Source organism: Parasteatoda tepidariorum, chromosome 9 (assembly GCF_982258835.1).
Source record: "Parasteatoda tepidariorum strain Cologne lab strain chromosome 9, Ptep-v5.0, whole genome shotgun sequence".
In the NCBI taxonomy this organism is placed as follows: Eukaryota; Metazoa; Arthropoda; class Arachnida; order Araneae; family Theridiidae; genus Parasteatoda; species Parasteatoda tepidariorum.
The window spans coordinates 81,143,540-81,171,401 of NC_141763.1; the positions used below are offsets into that span (position 1 = coordinate 81,143,540).

Genomic DNA, 27,862 nt, shown 5'->3' on the forward strand with positions numbered 1-27,862 from the left:
CCTTCACTATAAGTTAGTAACTGTTGTGCTGATTCAACCTGCACTTTGATTTTAATAAAGTGGCAGAAACAAAAATATAGTTTTTGAATACCGATTCAGTATTTCTTGAGAAAAGGACTATTCTATTGATAAAAATCTATTTCCGGGTTTATTTTAATATAATATTGGACAATAATTGCAAGAAAAATGTAAAATCAACTTAAAACTGACATCCACATAATAAATGGAGTATGAATGTATGGAGTATGACAAACTTTATAAGCCCCCAAGTTAGTTGCTTAATCCTTGAATTACGTAAAAAACCTATTTCCGGGTTTATTTTAATATAATATTGGACAATAAATGCTAGAAAAATGTAAAATCAACTTAAAACTAAGGAAATTTGGATAAATGAAAGAACCGTTTGAAATGCGGACGAGCAGTAAATTCATTATCGCTCCAAGCAGAGCACAATAACGGATTGCTTTGCGATTCTTAATCCATTTGATTTTCCTTACCTTCACTATAAGTTAGTAACTGTTGTGCTGATTCAACCTGCACTTTGATTTTAATAAAGTGGCAGAAACAAAAATATAGTTTTTGAATACCGATTCAGTATTTCTTGAGAAAAGGTACATCGAATTCGATAATTTTAACACGAACTAGGAGGAAAAATTTGCTAGTATTAAACTGTTATTCTACGTGTTGCTTTTGAATTCCAAATGAAGGGTATTTAATCGTTTTTTGAATGTTCTTTAAAAATACAATTTTTAAAATTATTGAATATATGTACCCTTCCCTACAGTAAAGAAAGAGACACTTTCTGTTTTTGATATTTTTTCTCGCATTTCTCGGATAACACTTAGAAGACTATTTTGTAAGTTTAGAAGTGTTTTCAGTGATTCAACTATTGTCAATTATCACCCCCTTCTTTTTGTGCGAAAAAAAACTATAAAGGGTCGTTAGTCAGAGTCAACAAAACTGAAAATATTCTAAATTATACCTGATTTAAATTTAAAATAAAATGCAAATAATACAGTAATTTTATCTAGATATTTAAAAAAATTAATTTTTTTAAAAATTTGCACCCCTTTCGAATTATATATATATATATATATATATATATATATATATATATATATATATATATATATATATATACATATAGACATACATATATATATATACATATATATATGCGTGTGAGTGGAGCTGTTGTTACAGTATTATGGTGTAATATCTCGGCACATTGCGTCATCAACCATCATGTAATACTTCAGAAATATTTCATCATCCTCTTCGTCATTAAGAGGCGCTAGCCAATCCCGATGGGGAACTCCCTAATTTATAATTAACTGTGAACTTCTTCTATAGAACAATTTAATTTCTTATTCACATGCATTTTGGAGATATTGCGAGAAGGCAGCTCTCACCAACCATGTCACTTCTAAATTTAAACGTATTTCCTTTTCTTTGTATTAAATGTTATGTTTGAATGTTAAATTATTGTCGTTATTTTATCTTATGCTGCATATTTTATATATATATATATATATATATATATATATATATATATATATATATATATATATATATATATATATATATATATATATATATATATATATATATATATATATATTTTATAATAGCCATTGGGATAAGTAATAGATAACGAAAAACTATCTACCTTGCTGTTTAGCACATGTTTTATTTTTCCCCTTTTATTTTAAATTATTCAGTTTTGCAGAAATACCTTTTAAAAGCGGAGCTCTAAACAAAATAAACACATGGTTTCATATAACTTTAGGAATACTGATTCAGTGATAATTAAATATTAAAGAGTATAAATAAAAACTATCCCCAAAAAAGCTGTAAGTTAGCCAAGATAAATGATATTATCTTTTAAATATTTGAGAAAACAGAATTTCCAGCTGTTTAGTTTGCCTGCCGGATTGCCTACAGTTAATCAAAAAAATTCATTTGTCAAAATTTTGAAGGATTTTTAGGATTGGGCTTTATAATTCTCCCTGGCATCCACTAGTATGATAGCATAAATGTAGTTCCGGACCTATAAGAGTCACATAACTTCTTCATTATTATCTATATGTATTATTTACAAGAGAGAGCTTTCGGATTGATAGTGAGCAAAAATCTATGTACGTCTTTTACTACAATAATTTTAAAAACTAAAATCTCATTTAAAAATATATTTTGCACGTGGGCATCATTTTAACTCTACACTTAAATGTTTTTGATGTTACTCGAGAATTAAGATGTTATAACACTATCAGACCTCCAAAACCTATTATTTAAATAACCTAACTTTTCCCATTAATGGAAGTCTTTTTTAATGTAGTATTTCCTCGTATTTAATAAATTAAACCTATGATTCTGGTTTTAAAAGAAAGATTGTTTATGCAAGAAGAGAACTTACAATTTTGGATTACCAAAACAATGAGCGGCTGCAAGCACCCACTGGCTGTTAATCAGAGTACCACCACAAACGTGACCATTTGGTTCAATTATATCCATCTGCAACTCTGCCATGTAGGGCCAACTTCCAGGCACAGCTTCGCGACCACCGACAATTCTGTCAAAATCTGGAGCGTCTTCTGGTTGTATTTCTGGTTTGCCACACGTTCCGTAAACTATTGGTTCTGTTAGCAATAACAAATTATAATGTATACTTTGGATTAGCATACAGTTGGAAGTGAGTCAAGATTAAATGCTTAAGTACTATCAGTTTCCACGTGTTCCGTAAACTATCGTTCTGTTAACAATAATGCATTAAAATTTATGCTTTGGATTAGCACACAGTTGGAAGTGATTTGAGATTGAATGCTTAAGTAATATTGTTAAATTGTTAATTATGTACTACGGACAGAGCCTGATTAATAAGTCCACGGGCTGTCAACACAGAAATATAGGTAAATCCTTTGCATGCAATTTTAAACAAAATATACATCTTGTTTTTTATACAAAATGTCTTTGAATAATTTAAAAAATATGGAATTATGATGTATCAAAAGAATATAAGTTTATTCTAAGTTAGTTTAAATTATAAATAATAATAACTTTTGTTGTTAATATGCGAACAAAGCCCATTTTTTCCCCTCTCTCTCTCAAGTAAGTTGCGCGAGTTGCGTAAGTTAGTGAAACGACTTCCCGATAGGGGAAAACCGTATAAAGCAGTTGAAGCAGCTGCCTGAGAGGTGGTTTGTTCGGTCTCATCATAAGCTATGATGACTGATTAAGATGTATTTTCTTTGGCATAGCACTGCGTGTGCGAGATGTTATTTCCTCAAGCTGTATTTTAATAAACTCTTTATTTGCCGGCATTGCTTCTGTGTCCTTCAAAACAACAACCTTTATTCTAAGAATATAAGCTATTTCACATTATATTTATTGTAAATTTGGCAAAAATAAACCGGAGGAATTGGGTAGCTCATTCTGAACTGGGTAGCTGATGATTTCATTTTTAAAATAAATGCCTCTTCATAAACCGCTAACAAGAAGAAAGGGCAGGAGCAGATTTAAATAAATGAAATTGGTGGAAACTGTCTTTCTTGTTATTAGTAAAAGAAACTGCCGCGCAAGTGTCAAAAATAGAATGCATTGAGGCAGAATTCAGAAAAAGGCATTGACTCACTTTGAACTGTCTAGCCAAATATGATGATGATTTCTTTCAATTTTTCTTAATTCAGAATTCTAGCTAACAATTAATTAAAGAAAAAAAATTAATTTGAAAAATTTAAGAGGCCTTTATGAGTTTAAAAGTTTTACAGGCATGATCGTCAGTTCTCATGGTTAATTAGATTGATGTATACAGTAAAGTAGAAAATTGCTATGAAACTCAGTTGACAAATGAGCAATGTTACTTGAAATAATACTGTAACTATAATAATGTTACATGAAATTAAATTTCTGCATAATGTATTAAGTATTAGAAGGACTGGAAAAAAGCGTTTTTTATTAAATTTAAATAGTTAAATTTTCAACAAACTTTTATTTTTAATCAATGATATTGATATTATCGTCATCGGTAACTTCGTGCCATATAGTGGGCAAACTTTCAATTGATCGATAGAAAATAAATGGATTTTAAGTTAAATATTTAGAGATGGCATTTTGGACAGCATCCAAATTTTCGGTCATTCAGAAAGTATTGTAATGATAGGATCTCTGGAAATCTGGTAACGCAGTCAGGTAAGTATGGTGGATGAGGAAATACCTCACATCATATTTTTTTTAATTTAAAAGCTTCTTGTCATGACTTTGAAGTATTCAATGAGATAAATTGTGACAGACGGAAATCAAAAGTCACAAAAACAAAATTGATGTCTGGTTCCCCTAAAATTTTTTAAAAATAATTTTTAACTTTAAAAACATAATTATTGGTGAACTTATTTTACTTAAGTTATTTTATTTTATTTTATTTCACCTTATTTTATTTTACTTACTTAAAAAAAATAGCTAAAACTGAATGAACGAACATAGATTTTAAATAGCGAATCTATAAATAATAAATTTAGGAAATGATTCTCCAATTTTCGTTTTTTCTTTATTGTTTTCGAAAAAGATTAAATACAGCAAATTTAGGTAATCTCTTCAACCGCAAATTATTTTCAAGCTGCGTGTAATTGAATGTGTGCAGAATAATTGGGTTTTCAATCTGTTAGAAACTTGGAAACTAATTTGGCCGCATTTCCTGTAAAAAAGTACAACTGGGTTGTGTTTCCATACACTGCAGCCATAGCCTAATGAAATAAGATAGGAAGAAAAAAATTGATTAAAACTAATTTTCTTACTGTTACATTTTTCTTCATCTGTTCCATCTCCGCAGTCATCCTTGCCGTCGCACAAAGATTTGGAACTCACACAGTTTCTGTTTCTGCATTGTTTCTGACCCTTTTCGCATATATCTGCAAGAAATAATTCTCTGTTACACAAAGGATTAAAATTATTAGTTTCTCAGTATAATACAATTATATAGTGTAACAAAATGTTTGTCTTCATCTTTTTAGTAATGTTGTAAGAAACGCTAAAAGTATTCTTTAAATATTCGAAAAATAATTTTATCGATCATTGTTAGTATGCATTTGCACATTTTGATTTTCTTATGCAACCTAAGTTTGAATTGGTGAACCTCCGCTCATAACAGTAACTATAATTAATGAACTTAATACTTTTATGGTTCTAAATTCAGCTTGATAAAACTAAATATTAAGCAGAATCTAGAACCATTAGGCGTTTTGAAAATCCATTTGAAATCCTGTCGCTGGCGTTTTGCAATGTACCATGTTAATTGGAAATATCTCAGCATTTTATAGTTAGTCCAATTTTTTAGACATATCGCTACTCCCCTGCTATCTTTAGGTGTCTTTAAGCTGATTAGAAATTTCATGAAGAATTTTTTAAACAGCTTAGAGGCTGCTCAATAAGCCAAAACGGTTAACAGCTAAAACGCATTGCTAATACTTAATCAGCATGAATTTATTCTAGGATAATGCACTCACTATTTCAAGCTAATCACAAACGGACTGAGAAATTTAGGTAAATTAAGCAGTGAATGCAATATTTTCAAATTAGTCTAAAGACTCATTGCAATAGGCCCAGTCAATTTCTGGCTGAAATAAGGAACACGGAAGAAAATACGGGAGATTTTTTCAATTAGCTTGGAGCATTGAAAAAGTCTCCTAAGTACATGGATGGGAAAAAGTGCCGGAATTTCCCGTTCATCTACGACTCATACTACACATGTTATTGTAACTGTTTCATTAATGCCTGGATAGCCTGGTCGGTAGGGCGCTGGCCCATGTCCGAGAGTTCGTGGGTTCGAACCCCGAAGGCCGAAGACTCCACGTGTAGTAAAGTGACTGATGCACGTTAAATCTGTCGAGTCGCAAAAGTCCTCCATGTTCCCATAACAAATCAAAACCTCTGGGGGTACTGGATAGGAGATCGATCGCTTTCTGATTCAGGTCAAAATTACGATCTGTGGATGAATGGATGTATGGATGGGTCCGCCCTATAAACGGGTGAGACGTATGGTGTGGCAGAAGTCGAATTCTCGGCCATAGATGGTGCCACTGAAAAAGATGGCGCACACTCTGCCTTACGGTTTCACCAAGCAGGCTTGTTCGTGTGGCAAGTGACATTAGAAACAACAACTACTTTACTACCAATTAGCTATTTTACTTTATAACCGGCGTGGAACAGCAGACCCAATTTTGGGATTATGACTACTAATGTTCAACACCATAGCTCAGTAGTTTTGAACCCAATCCAGAAGACAAGGGGACTTCTGGATCAAATATTGGGAGAAATTTGACCTTATGGAGGACTTTTCGAGATAACTAACCCGCATTTGCTTTACATAGAGATGAAGACCATGAGAACCTCTTACGGTTTGCTTGATGGCAATGGGACTCTAACCCATGATCCGACTACTTCTTCGGATATTTCATGTCAGCAGTGTGGTCGGTGCTAGCCAACTGCGGAATTCGTATCGAACAGCCATCGCTGGTATTCGAATTTGGTTCACCTCATTGGACTTGAGCCATCATAGTTCATCACTTAGTTATTTCTTTTTTTATATCCGTCATTGAACAGCCGACACAATTTTGGGCTTACGATTCCAAATGCTCAACTTCGTACCCTTGTAATTTTGAACCGATCCAGAAGACAAGGAAACTCCTGGATCAGTACCCCCAGAGTTATTGATTTGTTATGGGAACACGGAGGACTTCGCACCTCGATAAATTTAACGTGCATCTGTCACCATTTACTACAAAAGGAGTCTTCGGCCAGCGAGGTTAAAACCCATGAACTCTTGGACATGGGCCCAGAACCCTACCAACAGGGCTATCTCGACCTATCACTTAGTTATTGTATCAATAAAAGTAATGCTGGGATAGCTTGGTTGGTAGGGCTCTGGACAGATGTTCGTGAGTGTGGGAGTTCGAATCCCGAAGACTCTCCGTGTCGTAAATGGTTACTGGTGCACGCTAAATCTGTCGGGTCACAAAATCTTTAATGTTCCCATAACAAATTATATCTCAGGATTGGAGACTGATTGTTCTCTGGTTCAGGGCAAAACTATGATCTGTGGATAAATGAATTGATCTATAGTTGAGTCCGCCCTATAAATGGGTGTGGCAGAAGTCGAATTCTTAGCTACAGATGGCGCCACTGGAAGCAAGAAATAATCGTACCCCCTATGCCTTAATGGTTTACGACAATAACAACATCAATTAGAGAATAAATTTCTGAAACATATATTTTACCTACTACGTATTAATTAACGTGTATATCCTAAGTTTATACCATATTAATACTTACATTTTTAAAAAATTTGTTTCGAAATTCAGTTCTTGCAAAGCTTTTAAAAATTACGACGAGGAAAAATAACTTTCTTAAGCAGCTTTACTTTTTAAAACGAATGTTCTGCACAGTTATACTATTAAATGTCCAATTATTAAACGATAAAAAATATTTTTTCTTCACTCTGAATTCTTTTATAATTGATTTATCCTTGTTATTACCTCCATCGTCTTTCCAGATGTATTATCACCAAGCTCAAATGCCAAGCTAATATAAGAAACAAAAAATCAACAAGTAGCCGACATACTTTATTTCACGGTTGAGCTGCAGTTTACCAAGAACTTGTTGAACTGTATATAACTCAAACAAGATGTCAAAAACAATTTGCTAAAAGGGATTATTTTTTCAACAAGAATCTTGCATCGAAAAAATAAAATTTTTTCTTACTAAATAACTACATCAAATGTTTGAGTTACAAAAATATATTGTTTCTCTTTTTAAGTTTCATTTGTAAGAAATTTGAAAGAAATATCTGACGAAGAATTATAATTTTTTCTTTCTGTTATAAAAAGAGCAAAAAAAGGTTTAGAACTAGAAGGCAAATTAAAAGCAAACATTCAATTAATTTTTGTTACAGTTTGGGGATTTTTTTATGTAAGTAGTTGTTGGTACCTTATTTACGTCGCAAGAGAGCTGCTCAATGGGCTATTGGCGATGGTCTGGGAAACATCCCTGAGGATGATCCGAAGACAAGCCATCGCAATTTTGATCCTCTGCAGAGGAGGTGGCTCCCCGGCTTTGGTAGCCCGACGACTCGCGCGAAGTCAAACACTTTACGGTATAATAATTTAATGAGGACCGATACCCCGCCCCTCGATCCCTGACTGATCAAAATGGTCACCCACCCGTTTACTGACAGCAATCAGCGATGCTCGACTGTGTTTTATTAGGAACTGTGACTTTACGATCAGTCCACTGCTGGACTTATATAAATAGGAACTATAAATTTATTAAATTCGAATATTAAAAAAAATCTTTGAAGTTCTAATTTGGAAAGTTAGCTTATCTCAGTTTTTATTCGCCTAAAACAAAGTCTAATAGCAATAAAAAGGCACATTAGTAAAAACATAGCATAAGAAGTATGTAGCCGACCAGCTTGTGTAGGGGGCAGGGAACTGTCCTTGCATCAGAAAGGTCCTGGGTTCGAATCCCGGACAAGGCATGGATGTTTCTTTCTCTCTGTGTGTGTTCTATGTCCTTTTTTCTTTGGGTGTGAATGTCACCTGCCCTATAAACGGGTTGTGGTTGTGTGAATGGCGTGGCAGAAGTCGAATTCCTGGCCATAGATGGCGCCACTGAAAAACAGGAACAATCGCACCACCACTGCCTAAACAGGCATACGACAAAAGAAAGAAGTATGTAGCAATTTAATGTCTGAGCACCACGGCAATTGTAAATGAATAATCCCAAGAAACAGAAGCGGAAAGATACATTCGATGATTTGCTTCCAAAAATATGAAGATGGTTATAAATATCGACAAGTTTCAAGCGCTCATAAATAGGCGCCCATACTCAAGGTCCGTAGACGTTCATGAGGAAAACAAAAACAATTTGAAAAGAAAAAAAAACGTGAAAATAAAGATGAAAATCAAAACCAGAAAAATGGTGTTAGCCGAGGCTGAAACAGAAAAAAAAATTAAAGTGCAAAAAGAAAAGTAGAAAAACCGTAGTGACCGTGGGAGGCGAGTCAGAGCAAAATTCTTTTTCACACATTTCCTCCGTAATGCATTTTCTCTCCGTAGTGCGTGGAAATACATTGTGCTTTGATTGTCTCTTCCAGGCCACTGTGGTTTCTTAAGTTTTTTTTCCACGTTTGTTTTCGTGTGTTTCATTTACACCTAACGCGATTCTTCATTTACAGCTAACTTTAAGTTTTTGGTTTCAAAAGATTTTTATTTTTCTTAGTCAGATCTTGCAAGATTTCCGAATGGGTATCTATTTTGGAGGGCTCGAAGCATGTTTTTCATTGATATCTTCATACTTTTGGAAGTAAATGAAGTTTCTATAGAATTAAGTACAACGGAAATATTTTGAAATGATTGCTGGTAAGCAGTTGTGGCCCAGGAGATAGAGAGTTCACCTTTCAATGAGGTGAACCAGCTTCGAAACCCAGCGAAAGTTTGTCGATGCGAATTCCGTACCCTGCTAGCACCGACAGCAGTGCTGACGCTAAATATCCTCAGTGGTAGATTGATTATGGGTTAGAGTCCACTTGCCGCTAGGCTAGACGTGGGAGGTTTTCGTGAAGGTAGTTCAGATCGTAGTTTTATCAAAAAAGTCCTCCACGAAGACATAGTTTCTCTCAATACTTGATATCGTAGTTTCCTTGTCTTCTCGATTATGTTCAAAGTTACATGTCTACGGAATTGAACATTGGTTGTCGTAAACTCAAATTTGGGTCGGCTGTTCAACGACGATTATGAAATAAAATGATCGCTAATGTGAGAAAGGCATAATTGCATCTATCCAATTTCTTGTCAAAATTTCAATGTGCAAAATCTGAGTTAGCTTTTCACGGTTTAAAAGTGCTGCTTTCAGGAAGGTTAAATTTGTGCCATTAGTTATGTATTATTTGAAAATCTGAATCGCTATAATGTTCCTAAGTTACTTTTTAGTGAACTCAAGAAAATTAGCAACTCAAATAAATTATTAAGACCTTTTTATCTAATCTAAAAGCTTTGAATTGGGTACTTCCACTTAAAGAAGAAGAAAAAGATCACTGATACCCACACATGTGACCTATGACGACAGCTGCGCAGTTGATTGTTTATATCAAAACTGCGTGTCAAAGTTGAGCGAAGTTCTGTACATAAATTTTAATGTTAGTTAAGGTAAAGTTAATAAAATACAGTACCGCATCTCTCATCGAATTTCTTGAAATATAATTCTTTCTAGTCTACGCCTATTCAACTTAGACTTATTATTTTCTTATGCATTTTATTATAACCATGATATATTTTTGATTTTCGTACCTGGCAACTTCGATGCATAATTAGTTTGTTTATGTCCAACATGGCTTCTTGCCTACGTAGAGATCATCTTTGTGTTAAGTAAGAAATAAATAATGATAGAATTAAAATCTTTGTGAAAAAATCTTTGTGTAAGGCTATAAAATGTATCATTTTAAGAGAATTGATACTTGACGGGCTTGGCTTATTCGAAATAGAATAGAAAGAACAGTTGCTAGCGTAAACAGATGCTCCGTTTCTACTACCAATCAGGGTCGAGATACCCACATTACGCCAATTGCAGATATCCCATGTTGAAATCTAAAAATCCCGAAAATTCATTTAAACTTTAGGCGTCATGGCATTCATAATCTTTGAGGTGTTAATTTTGTTATCAATAGAGACTTTCTAAGATTACTTATGGACTGTTTGAGTGCACTTGGAACTTGCTTCGACTTTAAAAATACTCAGATTGTGAAAAAAATACGATGAACTCAAAAGAAAATATAACCTTGAAAAAACTTCACTACCTACCCTCCAATGTCGGCCAAATCGACCATTAAGACGCAGCAGGTTTAATGGTTTGGGCAGGTATCTTATTGGCTGGCCGCACAACTCTCCATGTCTTTGAAAGAGGCTCTGTGACTGGTGTGAGATATAGGGATGAGGTCATGGAGCCCTATACTTGCTTTTTCAGGGGTGCGGTTGGCCCTGAGTTCATTTTAGTGACGATAACGCGAGGCTCCCGAGAACTGTGCTGGACGACGAATTTCTAGAGAGTGAGGACTTTCGCCGGATGGATTGGCCATCCAGATCTCCAGACCTCAACCTTATAGAGCATGTCTGGGATGCTCTGGGGCGGGAAAATGTAACTCGCTCTCCTCCACCGCGAACCATCCAGCGAATGAAAACAGAATTGCTGAATGAGATGGACCAATTGCCACAGGAAATGATGAACTGCTTTATTTCAAGTATGAAATTACGCTGCAAAGCATGTATACTTGTACGAAGGGACAGTACCCTTTATTAATCCATTTTTTCGTTTATTCTGTAACGGCAGTTTCATACCTTCCAACTCCAGGGAGTGTTACGCACGATCATGCGTGCGTATTAAAATTGGTGAATGGTTATTTGTTTTGTATTGTATCAATGCATGTACATATCAAATTTCATTAAAATCGGCTCCATAGCTCTAGAGATAAGCAACCAAGACTGCAAATTCTCTTAATTTCTACACCAGTGTATAAGTAACAGTTCATAATCTTACCTTTAAAACACACGCCGTATTGAAATAAGCGATTCAAAACTTCTCTAAAAGAAGGAATTCATAGTATGAAAATTTACAATCAAACTCGAAACGAAATCAATGTCCAAAATTTACTAGTAAAAGTCAAAAAGTTTTCCTGTTGGTCTCAAGTAACCCCGAATGATGATATAAGAAGTAAAATGTTATCGTCTTATATTTCATGCTCAAATTTAAAACTTGAGATAAATCGATTGAATAAAATAAGAAACAGATGTTCCCTTTCTCAGCAAGTAGGATGCGATGAAACGTTTTTCTGAAATGTTCATAATATCATGAGTTGTGAAAACGAAAAATGTTTATTAATAACTTAGAATGCATAAGTTATTCTGACATGTTTTTATATCGAAAGAATTTCCTTTAAAACTAGATTAAGAAGACAAACATGTTAACTTTTTCCCCTTGTAGTCTACTAATAAAGAAAAAGCTTGTAATCCCTTAGTTTTTACCCTACCAGCTCACAAGTACTTATTTGCTTGTACAGGAATGATTGATTGAGATTATCAAAAAATATAACACAGATTCATTTTATCTTTCACTAGTGTTTTTACAAATGAAGTTTTCATCAGTTTTATTCTATTTTACACAACTTTAATTTTTTTTTCTTTGTGAAAGATTTTGTGTTTACTTACATAAAGATTTTAGTATCATTTTTCTTTTCTTTTGGGAAGGATCTAGTATTTTCAATAATAATGGTTTCTCGGTTTTAATTTCCTTTCTATTAGTATCATTCTTTTTTTTTCAATTTTGAAAGATCTTGTCTTTTTACGAAGGAAAGTTTCATTGGTTTTATTCCATTTTTCGTAATTTTCTTTTTTTTTCATGTAGGGATGATCTTGCATTTTCAATAATAAAGTTTTCCTGGTTTTTATTTCATTTTTCATTGTATAATTTTTTTGTCAACTGTGAAAGATCTTGTATTTTTACAAATGGCGATTCTATAAATTTTATTCAATTTTTCTCAATTTTCGTCTTTTTTTTCCAGTGTGAAAGATCTTGTGTTTTTACAAATGAAGTTTTCATCGGTTTTATTCTATTTTTCACAACTTTCATATTTTTTTCTTTGTGAGAGATCTTGTGTTTTCTTACATAAAGATTTCATTTCATTTTTCGTAGTATCATTTTTCTTTGGTAAAGGATTTTTTTTTAAATAATAAACGTTTCTTGGTTTTTATTTCCTTTTTAGTAGCATCATTCTTTTTTATTTTCAGTCGTGAAAGATCTTGTGTTTTTACGAATGAAATTTTCATTTGTTTTATTTCATTTTTTTGGAATTTTTCGTTTTGAGTCATGTGGGGAAGATCTTGCATTTTCAATAATAATGGTTTCTTGGTTATTATTTCATTTTTCACAGCATCATTATTCAATGGTGAGATCTTTTGTTTTTACAAATGAAGTTTTCATAGGTTTAATTCCATTTTTCGTGATTTCCGCTTTGTTTTCCTGTTTGAAAAATCTTGCGTCTTTACAAATAAAGTTTTCATTGGTTTAATTCCATTTTTCGCTATTTTTGTCTTTTTTTTCCAGTGTGAAAGATCATGGGTTTTTACAAATGAAGTTTTCTTTGGTTCAATTCCATTTTTCGCGATTTTCATCTTTTTTTCCTGTCTGAAAAACCTTGTGTTATTACGAATGAAATTTTCATTGGTTTAATTCCATTTTTCGCTATTTTTGTCCTTTTTTCCTGTGTGAAAGATCTTGGGCTTTACAAATGAAGTTTTCATTGGTGTGATTCCATTTTTCGTGATTTTCGTCTTTCTTATTTGTGAAAGATACTTGTATTTTCACTCATAAGGGTTTCATAGTCTTTATTCCATTTTTCGCAATATCACTTCTTTATTTGTGAAACATTTTGTGCTTTCTATAATAGTGATTTCATAGTTTTCATTTCACTTTTTTTGCAGTTGAAGTTTTTCATTTGTGAATAATGTGTTTTCATTCACAAAGTTTCCACTGGTTTAATTCCCTTTTTCACTTTTTCATGCACTCATTTGTGAAAGTTATTGTGTCTTTGTTAGTGATAATAAAACTGCCATAAGTTTGGCTATCGACTTTTCATTTACAGTAAATGTAAGGGGCTTAATAATATTTTCTAAATGAATGATTTTTTAATGAAACTAAAAGATAAAGATACTGTTGAACTGAAATAATTTGTATTATTTAATTCCTTAATGTAAGTAAACCTTAATTTCACAAACTAATTAAACTGTTAACGCTATTAAACGCCTAAATTTTGTCTTCTTTTTTTGATAATTATCGCTTAACATTTCAAAGAGGAATTAAATAAACTCTAAATCGCAATGTTATGTTTCTGTACATTTAAATTATATTTTCTTAAATGATTCTAAAAATACTTGTCTGATCATTAAAAAATATTTCCTTTGTTTTAAAAGTCAATTTTTCTCACTAGGTTCTCAATTATATGTCACTTTATTTTACCAGAATACGTTCGAAATATATATATGAATTAGACAAGATAATAGATCTGTGCAATCTAAGCTTGGAAAATGGATAATGATAAGGACGAGAACGTGTCTGACATTCTTAACATATACTTAACCTCTAGTGTATCAATTGCTTTTAAAGGTCTTCTCTGGAGAAAAATAACTGCCATTATTTTAAGCGCAAGTGCTTTCACAGCAAACTTAAGTTTACAAGTAGCAAAAGTTTAAATTATAAACTGCAAATGTTTTTAACCTCTTAAAATGGCTTCCATTTCTATAAAAGTTTTTCATTTTTAACTAACAAGTTAATTAAATAAATTAAATTTATACAGCTAATTAATCCGTAAAGCAGAATGTTTATATCTATGTGTGTATGTACCACAGAGAAATCTTTCAAGAGTTTCCCCTCTAATATTATAAAAAATAAAAGACGTGTTCCTCAATCAATGTGTGTCAAAATGGCAAAAATTCTGTTAAGGAAATTACGCCAATTTCTCATCATTTTTCTAATTCTTATCATTACTACGTCATGAACTATATGTCTCATTATCAAAAACGTTTGTTAATATATCGAAAATCCCTTGTGGGACTCAGGGCTAAAGAGAATAGAAGGGCTGGTTCACTCCTTTGAAGTATCTCTCGCCGCGCCGATCCTCCGACGTCACTCTAGTGACGTCACTTTGGCGCAAAGCTCGCACTTTTACTTCAAGAACGGAGCGTTTGGCCTTACTAGCTCTAACAATTATTGGATCATTTCTTTTTGTGAGATATTCTAAGACATTTGTTATTTTCTATAATGACTTTCCTCAGTTTTTGCAGTGAATTTACAAGAATTTAAAACTATTATCGAAATGCCAGTTTGCGCGATTGCAACTTGCAAAAATTCTGATACAAAAACAAAAGAAAAAAGTATAATTTTTCGCGTGTGCCTTAAAGTAAATGAACAACTATGTAAAGAATGGATTCCGAAATGACACAGTTAATATAAAACTGCAATACGTTTATTCTGTCGCAAAGATCTTTTATAAAAATTCATTATCTAAATAATTAGAAACCGCCTCGTTACTTCATAAAGAAAGGCAGGTGAAAAGAATTAAAAAATGGATAAAGTCAAAGAAAATTAAAACGTAAATAAAAAGTATAAATAAAATATATAGTATATAGTTGAAATTCTCCTAATTTCATAACATATTTTTTTAATGTAGTTATTCTAAATATTTATCATTTTTTTTAAAAATTATATTCTCTTCAATTTAAATATCTATAAATTATATCATCGTAAATTTAAATGTCTATAAACAATTGTAAAATTTCTAATGTCATTATGAACCTAAATTATTATTTTGTTTCAGTAATTAGCGTTTAAGGTTGATGTTTCCTAATGATTAAGTATGAACAAATTGCTATTAACGACATATTTTAAAATCAGGGATTCTAAATTTAACTTAACTTATCGTTATAAAAGAATATGTAGATAAAAAAAGTGTCGATATATGCCTTCATTTTTCTTAATAGTTAAAGTTAAAACTGAACTTTCTAAAATAAAGTATTTATCGTGTCATTTTCACCAACTAGCAAAACATTTTTATAAGTTTAAAATGGTATTTTTTTTAATATAATAACCAAGAAAGTTTTTTTTAAACTATGTTTATGAACGGAAATAATGTGTTAATCACGTAAAGTGTGAAGGCTAATAACCAGAAAAAGTCTAACTTATTTTTACAAAGAGAAAGAAGCAAAGTTATCATAATATCTTTGCTTGCGATCTCCGAGATCTGTGGACACAGTGACGTCATGAGGAGAGAAATCGTAGCTTCAGCTCTAAGAGCGGAGTGAACTTCTATTCTCTTTAGCCCTCTGTGGGACTAGGTTACCAAAAATGTAAACCGTCATCTATCAACAGGTACCTCAAGAATGAATAGAGTTAACATGTGTTATATACTAGTGAATATGAAATTTATTGTTGTAGTGGTAACTGCATTAAATTACTCTCCCACCAGAATTTTATCTGTGATAGAATTCGATGAATGAATTCCACTAGCTGTCATTGCTGATTCATTGCTGTTTTGAGAGAAAAGTCCGGAGGGCTGTACTTAGATTACCGTGCTTTGAGTGTTGGTCGTGAGAGCTATGTTTGAAAGACAGTTTTGGGCGTGGTCGCTAATTTTAATTCTGTTTTGAGTGCTCTAGCTAAATTGAAAGTCATTTAAATTTTGACAGCAAGAATCCATCGACATTCATCTATCGAGATTCCATCGGAAAGATAAAGATTTGATTAATTTAACGAAAAATTAATAAAATGAAATAGTTATTTGTATTAAGATAAAAATATTTTTTTAAGTAATAAAAATATGTTGATAAAAACAATAAAAAACTTTTAACGATTAATTTTTTGCAAAGTTATTAATAATTTACCAATTTCATTAAAATGCTAGAAAATTCATTTTAGTTTTTAATGCATTTTTTGCTCAAGCATTGCATGATACTAAAAATTAAAATACCACTAAAAATCCCAACATGGAGAATGAAACGTTGCCAAGCGTGGTAACCATTTCATTATCTTTCTCTTATGCAACCCCACTATTTCGGACAATTTTGAAGACATTATCGTTATTTTCTAATAGTTAGATATAAGGAATTCTAATTCAGGTTAAGAAAATAAGAAAGCGAAAGAGAAACGGAGAATCGGAAGAAAGTAAATATACACTCCTTATTTATTTTCTTTTTTTATAAACGTCGTTGAACAGCCGACCCAATTATTTGGGTTTACGACTACTAATGTTCAACTCCGTAGCCTTGCAATTTTGAACCAATCCAGAACACAAGGAAACTCCTGGATAAGTACCCCCAGAGGTACTGATTTGTTATGGGAACATGGAGGACTTTGTGACTCGATAGATTTAACGTGCATCAGTCACCATTTATTACACGGGGAGTCTTCGGCCGGCGGGGATCGAACCCACAAACTCTTGGACATGGGCCCAGTGCCCCACCAACCAGGCTATCCCGGCCCACACTCCTTATTTGGCGTATTGTAGTAAGTAAAATAAAAATATAACTTTTTTTAAAGAGTTTTCTTTCATAATAAATCAAGGAATCAAAATTGTATTATAATGTTAAACAAAAAACAATAAAATTATTTATTTATTGAATGAACCATTTGTTGTGAGATCACACGATTCATTTCTAAATTTCATCAATACATTTCTCTAAATTCTCGTTTCACGTCCATGTTTTAAGTTCGAAGCAGCTCACTAGAGGGCGTGGATATAGAGTAGAACTAGTTACTAGACCGGTGATGCAAAAGTTCATCGTGACGTCCGTTTGGTCGAGTAATAGACAGGGACAGTGATGACGTATTTTATGACGTCAAACCCCGCCTCCTTTCAAACGCGTTCCAAACAATTTTTCGAACGAACCATTTCAATGGCATTTCCTATGTGAATTTAAGACGGCAAGATTTTTAGTTTATTATTGAAATAAATAAAATTATATAGCGCTTCTAAGGGACTTATTCCTAATTTAAGTAGTTTTCTTTATACGGAGTATCAGTAGATTTTACGAGTTAAGCGCATTAAATGCTATAAAAAAAGTTTCAAAATGGTCAAGTTATCTTTAATTTTGATGCATAAAAATCTAAGCGTCAATATTTTTAACTCTTGTTTCATGTTTAAAATAATGTCTTATTTTATTTAGAATTTGTTACAGATTCTTGACCTACATCTAATTTTTTTCTTTAGTTATGGATAGGCATGCATTGTTTTAAAACGTTTTGTAATTAATTTTTAATCTATAATTAGATTGTATTTATCAATACTAATATGTCTGTTTATTTAATTATGTCTGATGATAAAATTTGTAGTTATTGTAAACTTTGTTTGCTTAAGTTTTTCTGATTAATGATGCTAATTCTCATAAGCTTTAGTTTTTAACTACTAAATAGGAATAAATTATGCAACTAACTTATTTAATTTTAAATCTGCACAGAGTTTTAGTTTAAACTCAGATTTATTTTGACTTGAGATTTTATCTTGTTTATATTTGTCAACATCATCATTAATTAGTTTTTAACTATAGTTGTATGCATTAATTATTTGTAAAAATTAAGTTACCTTATTATTAGATAATAAGGTATCTATTATCTAACAATAATATTAGATTATTTCTTAACGTTAGTAGTGTAGTGCTATATTAATGTGTAGTGTTATCATAGTACAGTGTAGTGGTATGTTAAAAGGGTCAATATTATGTTTAGTTTCCAGAATTTTAATATATAGAATAGCTAAATTATTTTAGAATTTTAAATTTCTAATTTTCATTTTAAAATGTGAGAGGAACAATTTTTTTTAGGTGTTATATATGAATTTATCTTAAAATCTCAGATTCCTATTTTATTCGATAAGAAAGTGCAACATGAATTTTTTAGAATTCTTTAAAACATACTTATCCCATACATAAACTTTTATTTAACATTCATATTTATTAACCTATGTATTCACATAGATGTTTAAATTTTACTTATTTAATAATATTAATTTCGCATGCATTTCAAATAAATATAATTCAAATTTTTAAGAAATTTTTTAATTTAGAAACTTAATTCTTTAATGTATGTATGCATATTTAGTTATACAGCTTTTATTTTGGCAAATGTTACTGTTATCACTTTTTATAGAATAAAATTTGCATTTGACAATCCAAATCAAAATTTTTTAAATTACCTTCATAGTAATATTCTATTTGTTGCAGTGAACGTAACATTCAAGTCATCCATATTTATTTCATAATTTGGTTGTAAATATGTTTTAAGACCTGTCAACTCTTTTGTTTATATAATTTTTTTTTTACTTCCTATCATTTTAGTAAATTTACCAATTAATTTGAACTATTTTAAAAACGTGTATCTAAAATGCTTTATAATTTTCACTAATTTATCTGACTTTATTCATGCTTCTTACATAACTTTTTAATTTGTTTTAAAATTCTCATAATTATTTACAATTAATAAGTTGTCTCAATATTATAAAAAAAAAATTGATTTAATATAATATAAATATTTTAAAAAAATTAAACATAAATTAGAAATAACTTTTTCCAAATAATAAAATTCACAAATTTCCGATTTCCAGATTATAAATACAATTTATATGGTAAATATTAAATGCAAATTCTCTCAATCATATATACAAAAAGTTTTCATAATCATTTGCAATTAATAAGCTATTCCAATTAATATCATAAAAAGAGATTAACGTAATATTAATATATGCAACACTTTTCTTTGCCATGTCAGTGGTTAAATTCGACTCTATATTAATATATTCAAAGATTTAGTTGACCCACTTTTAACTACATGAGAAACGCCATATTGTTTGCTCCGTTCAAAACTTTGTTTGGAACGAGGAGAGCTAGTGACGTCGTTGATGACGTAGTACTAACCCTGTCTGTTGATCTTTTTGCCATTATATCTATGGTTTGAAGGTAGGCTTAAACAGAAAGAAACATTTCACAGCTATAAATAGCATGCTTGTAGCTTTGTATTTGTAGCGCAAAATTGCGAAAATATATCTAGTTTTGTAAGGAAACAGTGCAATTAGACAACTATAATGTTAAACAAAAAACAATAAAATTATTTATTTATTGAATGAACCAATGGTTGTGAGATCACACGATTCATTTCTAAATTTCATTAATACATTTCTCTAAATTCGCATTCCATGTCCATGCTTTTAGTTCGAAAGTAGGCTTAAATAGAAAACAACATTTCACAGCTATGAACAGTATGCTTGTAGTTTTGTCTTTGTGGAGTAAATCTCGCCAGCATAATGTAAAGATGCTTAGCATCTAAAATATAAGGGGGCATGCGCAGTTGCTTCAATCTTGCGTCCGGAAACTAACGTAATAATGCGAAATTTCCCTAATATTTATTATTAAAATAAGTATTATAAAAGGAATAAATTAAAATAAATATTATGAGATGAACTTCTATGAACGTGTCATGCTTTAACTAATAACGTAGAACCACCGAGAAGGGATTAAAATGAAAGTGAAATAATTTTAATTGAGTTAACTGTGTTGGTGACTTTTATTATGAGATGAACTTCTATGAACGTGTCATGCTTTAACTAATAACGTAGAACCACCGAGAAGGGATTAAAATGAAAGTGAAATAATTTTAATTGAGTCAACTGTGTTGGTGACTTTTATTATGAGATGAACTTCTATGAACGTGTCATGCTTTAACTAATAACGTAGAACCACCCGAGAAGGGATTAAAATGAAAGTGAAATAATTTTAATTGAGTTAACTGTGTTGGTGACTTTTAGTTTTGTTCAAGACAGTGGGAATATTGATTAATTACTAAATTTATCTATAAATTAGCAATTATTCAACACTGTACTCTACAACACTATACTCTACAACACTATACACTATTAATCGAAACTAAACACTTTATATTGTCAACAATACTCTATTTTAATAATTATTTATTAAACGATTTATTAATTATTGACTTAATTTTACCCATACGATGAACGGGTATTAAACTGGTGTGTGTACAAAATTTTCACTGGAGTTTTTTTCAGATAGCAGTGAAAAAGGAAAGCAAATGGATACAATAATAAAACCTTTGGTCATTTCAGATTTGAAAAAAAAAAAAATTCTAATGCATAAATTAAACTTACTGGTGTTTGTCTGCATAGAATAAGTGATATTGAATCCTCTTTTAGCCCCAAACTCATCAGTTTTCAATATAACTAGAAACGCGTATGAATTGGATACGTAGTCGCTTGGCAAACTGTTTCCACAATGCATCTTCACTAAAACACTGGCGTCATTTGAATCAAAATCGTGGATACTCACGGAATCACCCCCGCAGGCATCTGTGATGTCTACATCGAGGGTATTAAAATGAATTCGTACGTGCTGCAAGTGAAATATTCTGAATATGTAAATCTGGCTGATTATTAATTAAAAAAAACTTCTATAAAGCTTATCAATGTCAATAAAAAGTTTTAACAATTTTTTTTAAGAATAAAAACTAAATTTGCTGGTAATTTAAAAGGATTATATTCCATTGGCCAGATGATTAAAAAATGCCTTGAGAAACTTTTTAATTTAAGTAAAATATTGTATTTAAGAAAAATAAAAACAATACGTTAGTAATTTTAATGACTAAGCAACTTTGCGTAGTTTGATTTTTATTAGATAAAGTTTTCATTAGACGGTAAGTGTGCAAAATAGAATAACATTTGTTTAACTTTTTTACGTTCTTTGACTAAACCTTAATGGTTCGAGTGCAAAACCTTAAAGCAAAATGTTCTTTGTTTTGTGTAAAATATTGACTTCAAAGAAATGTCTTATGGATGAGTAGCAATTTAGTTGGTGAGCAAAGCTGACAAGTAGCAGAGCCTCATAGTTTGTTTAAATATTATTTACAAACAGCGTTAAGTAAAATCATTATAAATCAAATTTATTAAATCAAACCTAAAATAATGAAGCATAACATTTACTGCAACATCAAATTATCAAGAAAAATCCCCAGTTTAAATTGCTTAAAAAATTAATACCTCTAAAGGTTAATATTAAACTGAATAAAAATAATTAGGATTACTAATAAAAATAATTAGGATTATTAAAATAAAAATAATTAGGATTACTTAACCGTTAAAATCAAATAATTATTGCAGCAAAAGCATGTGATTGGGCACATGTTTTTCCTTCTGAAATGTCTGGTTTTAGTTTAAAATGTTTCAATAGATTTCGCTGCAAGTAATGAACTAGTAAATCAAGTGTAAAAATGCAAAAATCATATAATTGTTATCATAATTTTTTTAAAGAATGACATTTTTTAACCAGATTCGGAAATGTTCATCTTCAGGGATATAAGAAAATCCGAAAACTCAATCATTTCATCAATATTCAAACACACTATCATAAATACTTAAAAACAACTCAGCTGTTAGGAAAGTAGGAGTTGAGCTCTCAGTGAGATTACCAGGCTTTCCCATTTCACTAAGTAGTTAACTGGCAATAAAATGCAACGGAATAATCTGTGGTAGAGAATTTTTTTACCTTTTGCTGAACTAAAACCAAGATTTTTGGATCTAAAAATTTAAATCTTCTTACTCAAATTTATATATTCTTAGACAAGCTCTTTTTTCTATTTATTTTTTATTTTTCAGCTTTTAAATTTTTTTTCTAACTGCCAGTCTAATTTTGAGTTTTCTTGGCAAAGCTTTAATATTTGTTAAATTATTCCACAATTTCTAGAATTTACGCTTCAAATATATTTTTCAATGATTAACCTTATATGTTTAACTTCCTTGCTTGTGATCTTTCTCAGCTCAGCAGACTATTCAGCTCATGTCTACTTAGCAAGAAATTTTCTCCTAATCGCATCATAAATAAGGAATTTTTGAATCAAATTTCCAAAATTTGTTTATTTAGGTCTAAATAAGTATTAGAATACTTAATTAGCTCACAGAATTAAACATTACTCACTCTTAAAATAAATATAACCAACAACATAATAGAAGTCAGTTTTGGGTGTCTTGGAGGTCTTATAATCAGAGAGATCATGGTTTTCTTATGAAGATCCAAAACTGAAGCGATCACTGACCACTAATATGAACCAGCATGTTTATCCACGCACGGCAAAATTCTGCATAATCAGGTGGTTGCCTCTCAGTAAATATCTTCATCAGGTTCATATCAGTCAATAACTTCATGACAAAAATATCAGCCAATATCTCCATGACGGAAATATCAGTCAATGTCTCATGATATTGTCCATACCCTCTTTTTTAATGATGACATCAGCAACCTTTATTGAGTTGGAAAAATAAGCGACTATACTCACACACTCAATTACATTTCAATTGGTTTGCAAAATCACCTGACCTGATCCGCACGGAAGATGGGTGAGATATGCTGGAACAGTTATTAAAGAGCCTTAATCATCATAACTAATCCATTCATACTTAATAATATTCAGGTGGTTATGAAATCCAAATATGTTGTGGCAAAATATTAAACTATACTTTTAATGATTTCAATAAATGTAACTAATTTTTTTAAAATTGTTTTTCAGTGACCTTCAAATTCTTATTCTACTGGAAAAAAAACCCTAATGTGACCTGATTCTAATCGTAGAAATTAGGGGAAACAACAATTTTAAAATAATTCGTGAAAAGGGAATCTTACCATTCCTTGTGGTGCTGTAAGTTGGTATACACAGTGAACATTATTTGGATAATTAGAATTCTTTTCAAATCCTGGACTGTATAAAATTCCTGGTCGACGAACGTCTATAACTTTAACTTTTTCTTCTCCACCTGTGAGCGTGCTTATACATGCTTCGTTCAAATCTATAAAATGTGAAGAAGAAAAAATTCTTCTCAAAATGGAAAAATTATTTTTTTGATTTTAAATCAGTTAAGTTAGATTGCATTTCATGCTAAGTTACAGTAACTTAAAATAATTCTCAATCCGTGATTCTTTTACGAACAGTACCTAAAAATAATTCTTATCATGCACAATCAATTAATAACGAGTCAGATTATATCAATTAGGAAAATTCAGGAAGTTTGAAATACAGTTGATAATGGGACAAAAAGAGTTAGTTTTCTTTTGTTCGGTGCTCTTGCAGTACTTATGTAAACAGTGATAAAAAGATAACCAAATAGCAATCATCCCGATCATTTCATTTCTGGGAGTAACACATAATCAGAGACAGATTATAAGAGAAAAGCCACTTCAGCCAAAATAGCTTAAAAAAAAGCGATATGCCATTGCTATACACTTGGGCCTTTTCCTACTACCAATGCCCACGATAGTTTTTGCGACATTTTCTCATTCATATCATAGCTGTTAAAGACTCGCACGGTTTATTTGAAATATAAGTAAACAATATTTGGGCTGAATACTCTTAAATATCTATTCTCAAAAGCGTGCATTTTCTAAAACTACCAAAATAAGTTCTATTTTTTTTTGTGACGAATGTAAATGATGAACATTTACTTTTTATAAGCATCACTAGATGGCGGTACCAGTTACTATAGTTAACAATTCCATAAAGTTTTTAACTCATTGAAATCAAATAATGAAAATCTTTTATTTTTTTATCATTGTCACTAGATAGCAGCATCACTACGAGAAGACAAGCTCGTTTTAAATTTTGTATGCATTTTTTAAGGGGAGTGTTGCCTCTTATTTTCTCCTTTTTGACGTGCACCTTGTTATGTATACATATCAGCGCCACCGGAGAGATATAACTATGTCAAATTATTGTCAAATTCGTGCCTAGTTCTGTATGCTTTGCCTTACTGTATGTTGCATTAATCCATGCATACCAAAAACTAAATCTTAGTCATATACGTTAATAATAAGTGGCTCATGCACTGTAAAAAATTCCGGATCAAGTTACGGTATAAAATACCGGCACTTTGGGTGTACCATCCATAAAATCCATTTTACAGTAAAATTTATTTGTATCGTAAAATATAGTAAAAATTACAGTAATATATATTTAATTAGAGTGATTCAGTGACTTTACGAAATTATTACTACAAAAATAATAGTGTACCAGATTGTTTGTTCCATAACATGTTCCAGTTAAAATTGAGTTTACATTAAGAAGTACTGGCATCTTGAATGGCCGTATTTTTCACTGGAATTGGATCTGGAATTTTTCTGACTATAATTACGGTATACGGATATTATCCAGATTTTTCCAGATATTTTTCCCGTGAAGAATCCAGACAGATACTGTTATACCTCGCACCCATGTCATATGTACTGTATTCCTTGGATACTGTATATATGACCTTTTACATTATGTATTATAAACACGCATTTTAAAAGAATTTAATTAACCTTATAAAAATATTAATTCAAGATTTTTAAGGAAATCACAGGTTGATATAATTCGGTGTTTGAAATGAAAAAAAAAAAAGAATAATTACCGTCAGTGCTTGAGTAGCCAATGACCAACGTTGTAATGAAAATTAGCAACCACATTTTGACAGCAGAAATCAGCGTGTCATGGACAAGACTGGCGTGTGAAACATTGTTTTATTCCTGAAAGCAGAATTTGGAATTGTTATCATGCCTGATTACCATTCCAAATGTTAGTTCTCAAGGAAATTGGCCATAATGAATGATAATTTGGAAAATATATGACATATGTTAATAAAATGAATAAATAAAATTGAAATGTTATTTCGACTACTTTCACGGAATTTATTTAATCATCAAAATTGTTAGTTTAAAAAGTATTTTCTCAAAAAAAAGATTGGGTAGTTACTCGCGTAAATTACTCTAAAAACTATCATTTTCGCAATGAAATGTTTAAAACTTTTTTTCCTAATTTTTGTGGATACTTGTTTAAAATAATTGAATAACCAACTTTCGTGAAATCGGTGATTGCATTCTCTGAATTTCTGACTTGTATCTACAAAGAATTTTATACCTGTTCAGAAAATACTGAAGTGATGAACTTTAATAACTGAAATATGGTATTAGAGTGACAATAAAATGAGATAAATTGTATTCTATTTTAATAAAAATCTTATCGGGGTAATTTTAGATTTTAAATTCACTACTAAGGTCAAGTTTATCTCTGTACTGCTTTCACGAAAAATATTATAAAAATTAATTTAAATAATACAAACGCAGTCAAAGCCTTCCTTTATATAGAGATATTAAAAAGTTTTATCGTCTTCATTCGTCTTTGACTAGATGAAACTTAATGGAATTTTTAATATCGATTAAATAAATTAACAAATCGTTAAATCCTCTCAATTTAATTAGTTCTAACATTAAAAATTCCTTTTAATTAATTATTAATCTGAGATTTAATTATTATTAAACTGTATCAATGTAATCATCTTCCTAAAATTACTTCACTTATAAAATGCAAATTGTGTACGCTATTACAATATTTAGTAATTAAAATTTAGCATATTAGATTTTTAGCACATAATACAAAATTTGAATTTTTGATTACTTAGAATAGTTGTTTCAAATATTGTAATGGATATTTTATTTCTTTAATTATTCAACTTAAATGTTTTTAATTAGAACTTAAGAATTGTGGTTTGAAGTTGCATAAATTAATAATTAATTCTGAATAAGAAATCATACATTACTTTTTTCGACAATTATATTTAATAAAAATTTGCATCAAATCGCAGTATTTCGAGACATTTGTCAGATATTTAAATTTTTGTTATAAATTCTAAAGTTAGATGTAAGGGAATCTAAATTGACAGGTCTTAGGCAGGAAAGGATTAATTATGAATCTGAATTTATTTATTACAAAATTTATTTATTAACAAAATTTATTTATTAATACAAAATTTATTTAATTATTAATACACAGAAAAGTGCTATAAAAGTGATTACGAAAAGTTTTGCTTCTCGATATAAGTTAGGGAAAATCTTGCAAAGTAAATCCGTAAAATGCTTCCCCCGTATTCACCGTTGACTCTGGCCTAACGCGTAACTCTCAGCTCCGAAGCCCCTGGTTTGGAAACTTTGACCGAGAGTTCAAAAGCGATTCCACCATTATTTTTTGACCGTCGGTTTCTTAACAGCGGGTTACTTGACCGGCAGTTACAGGCATTTTCTTATAGGATAATAACTTGCATCCCGGTGGTAGATTTATAGCCGAAATTAACAGTGTTTGTTTTCAATTTTCGTTGCTATTTTTTTAAAAAAAAATTTTTTTTTTTTTTAAATTTCTATTAAAAGAAGATGAAAAAATTATTGCATCGAGTAATTAAATTCGAATCTCTCTTTTACCGGTCAGATAAAAAATATGTTTAGTTTCGTTTTCCTAACTGACTTGTATGGATGGTGTTTTCCACACTAGGGAGCGCTGCAAGCTCGGGACTGCCTAAATTTCCGGGTTACTGTTTCAGTTGTATTTTAAAGCCATTTGGCATCATTGTGTTTTGAGATTCTTGCAAACAATGCATTTGATTACTTATTACTTATGTTTACAATGCTAACAATACTGTTTACAATACTAAAAGTGTTAACACTAACGTAAGATGGTGCACAGCTTGCAACACGAACAAACAGTAATAAACAAATGGAAAGAGGCCAAATCAAGACTGCCAAAAAGCGAGTTATTCAAAATCTGGCAACCATGTCACCTTTTTTAATAATAAATAACAAAATAACTAAAACAAATTTTCACTCCAAACTCCCCAGAATTACATAATAACATTAATATCTTATGAAATACGGCAGATTTGAGCTCAGAAATTATCTAGTTTATTTCTTTTATTGAAAACAAAATTATGCGTTTGAAAACATCGCCTATCAGAATAACATGTAGTAAGCTGCTGCAAACTTTTTAACCGGAACTAGAGTAGGTCCCGAGCTCGAGATTGTTATTGTTTACATTTCTATTGAAAACACCATCCATTGAAGAGCAAAAGGATCCGAGCTTTATTATTATGAATTTAGATATTTTATTATTATGAATATCACAAAGCCGCAAGCAACCACAGAAATGTAACTGAAATTCAATTAAAAATACTTTTATTTCACGCAATTATTTAATACTTTTATTTTTCACTATGATCAAGGGGATTATGCTAACATCATTATCATCCTTATTCGCGTATTTTTTATCTATATTTTTTCCTTCCCCTTCATAACATATTATCGATAACATAGACCATTGGGAAGAATTTTTTTTAAAAAATTTTGAATGAAATTGTATAAAATAAACTTCTTAGTTCAGATAAGCATAAATCAACACATTCATATTATTCAGAAATTATGAA

At 30.9% G+C, this 27,862-nt stretch overlaps 1 protein-coding gene across 1 annotated transcript in view; it reads right to left on the minus strand.

Annotated features, from left to right (window-relative positions):
• Window positions 1-25,143, minus strand: part of LOC147804277 (chymotrypsin-like elastase family member 1) — a 45,967-nt gene extending 20,824 nt beyond the window's left edge. The window contains exons 1-5 of the mRNA XM_087152240.1: window positions 25,028-25,143; window positions 23,268-23,431; window positions 20,747-20,987; window positions 4,791-4,904; window positions 2,417-2,639 (exon numbers count right to left, since the gene is read on the minus strand). Coding sequence (XP_087008366.1) covers window positions 2,417-2,639; window positions 4,791-4,904; window positions 20,747-20,987; window positions 23,268-23,431; window positions 25,028-25,082 — 797 coding nt within the window. The 5' untranslated portion in view covers window positions 25,083-25,143. The remainder of the gene's footprint in view (window positions 1-2,416; window positions 2,640-4,790; window positions 4,905-20,746; window positions 20,988-23,267; window positions 23,432-25,027) is intronic.
• Between the last annotated feature and the right edge of the window lie 2,719 nt (window positions 25,144-27,862).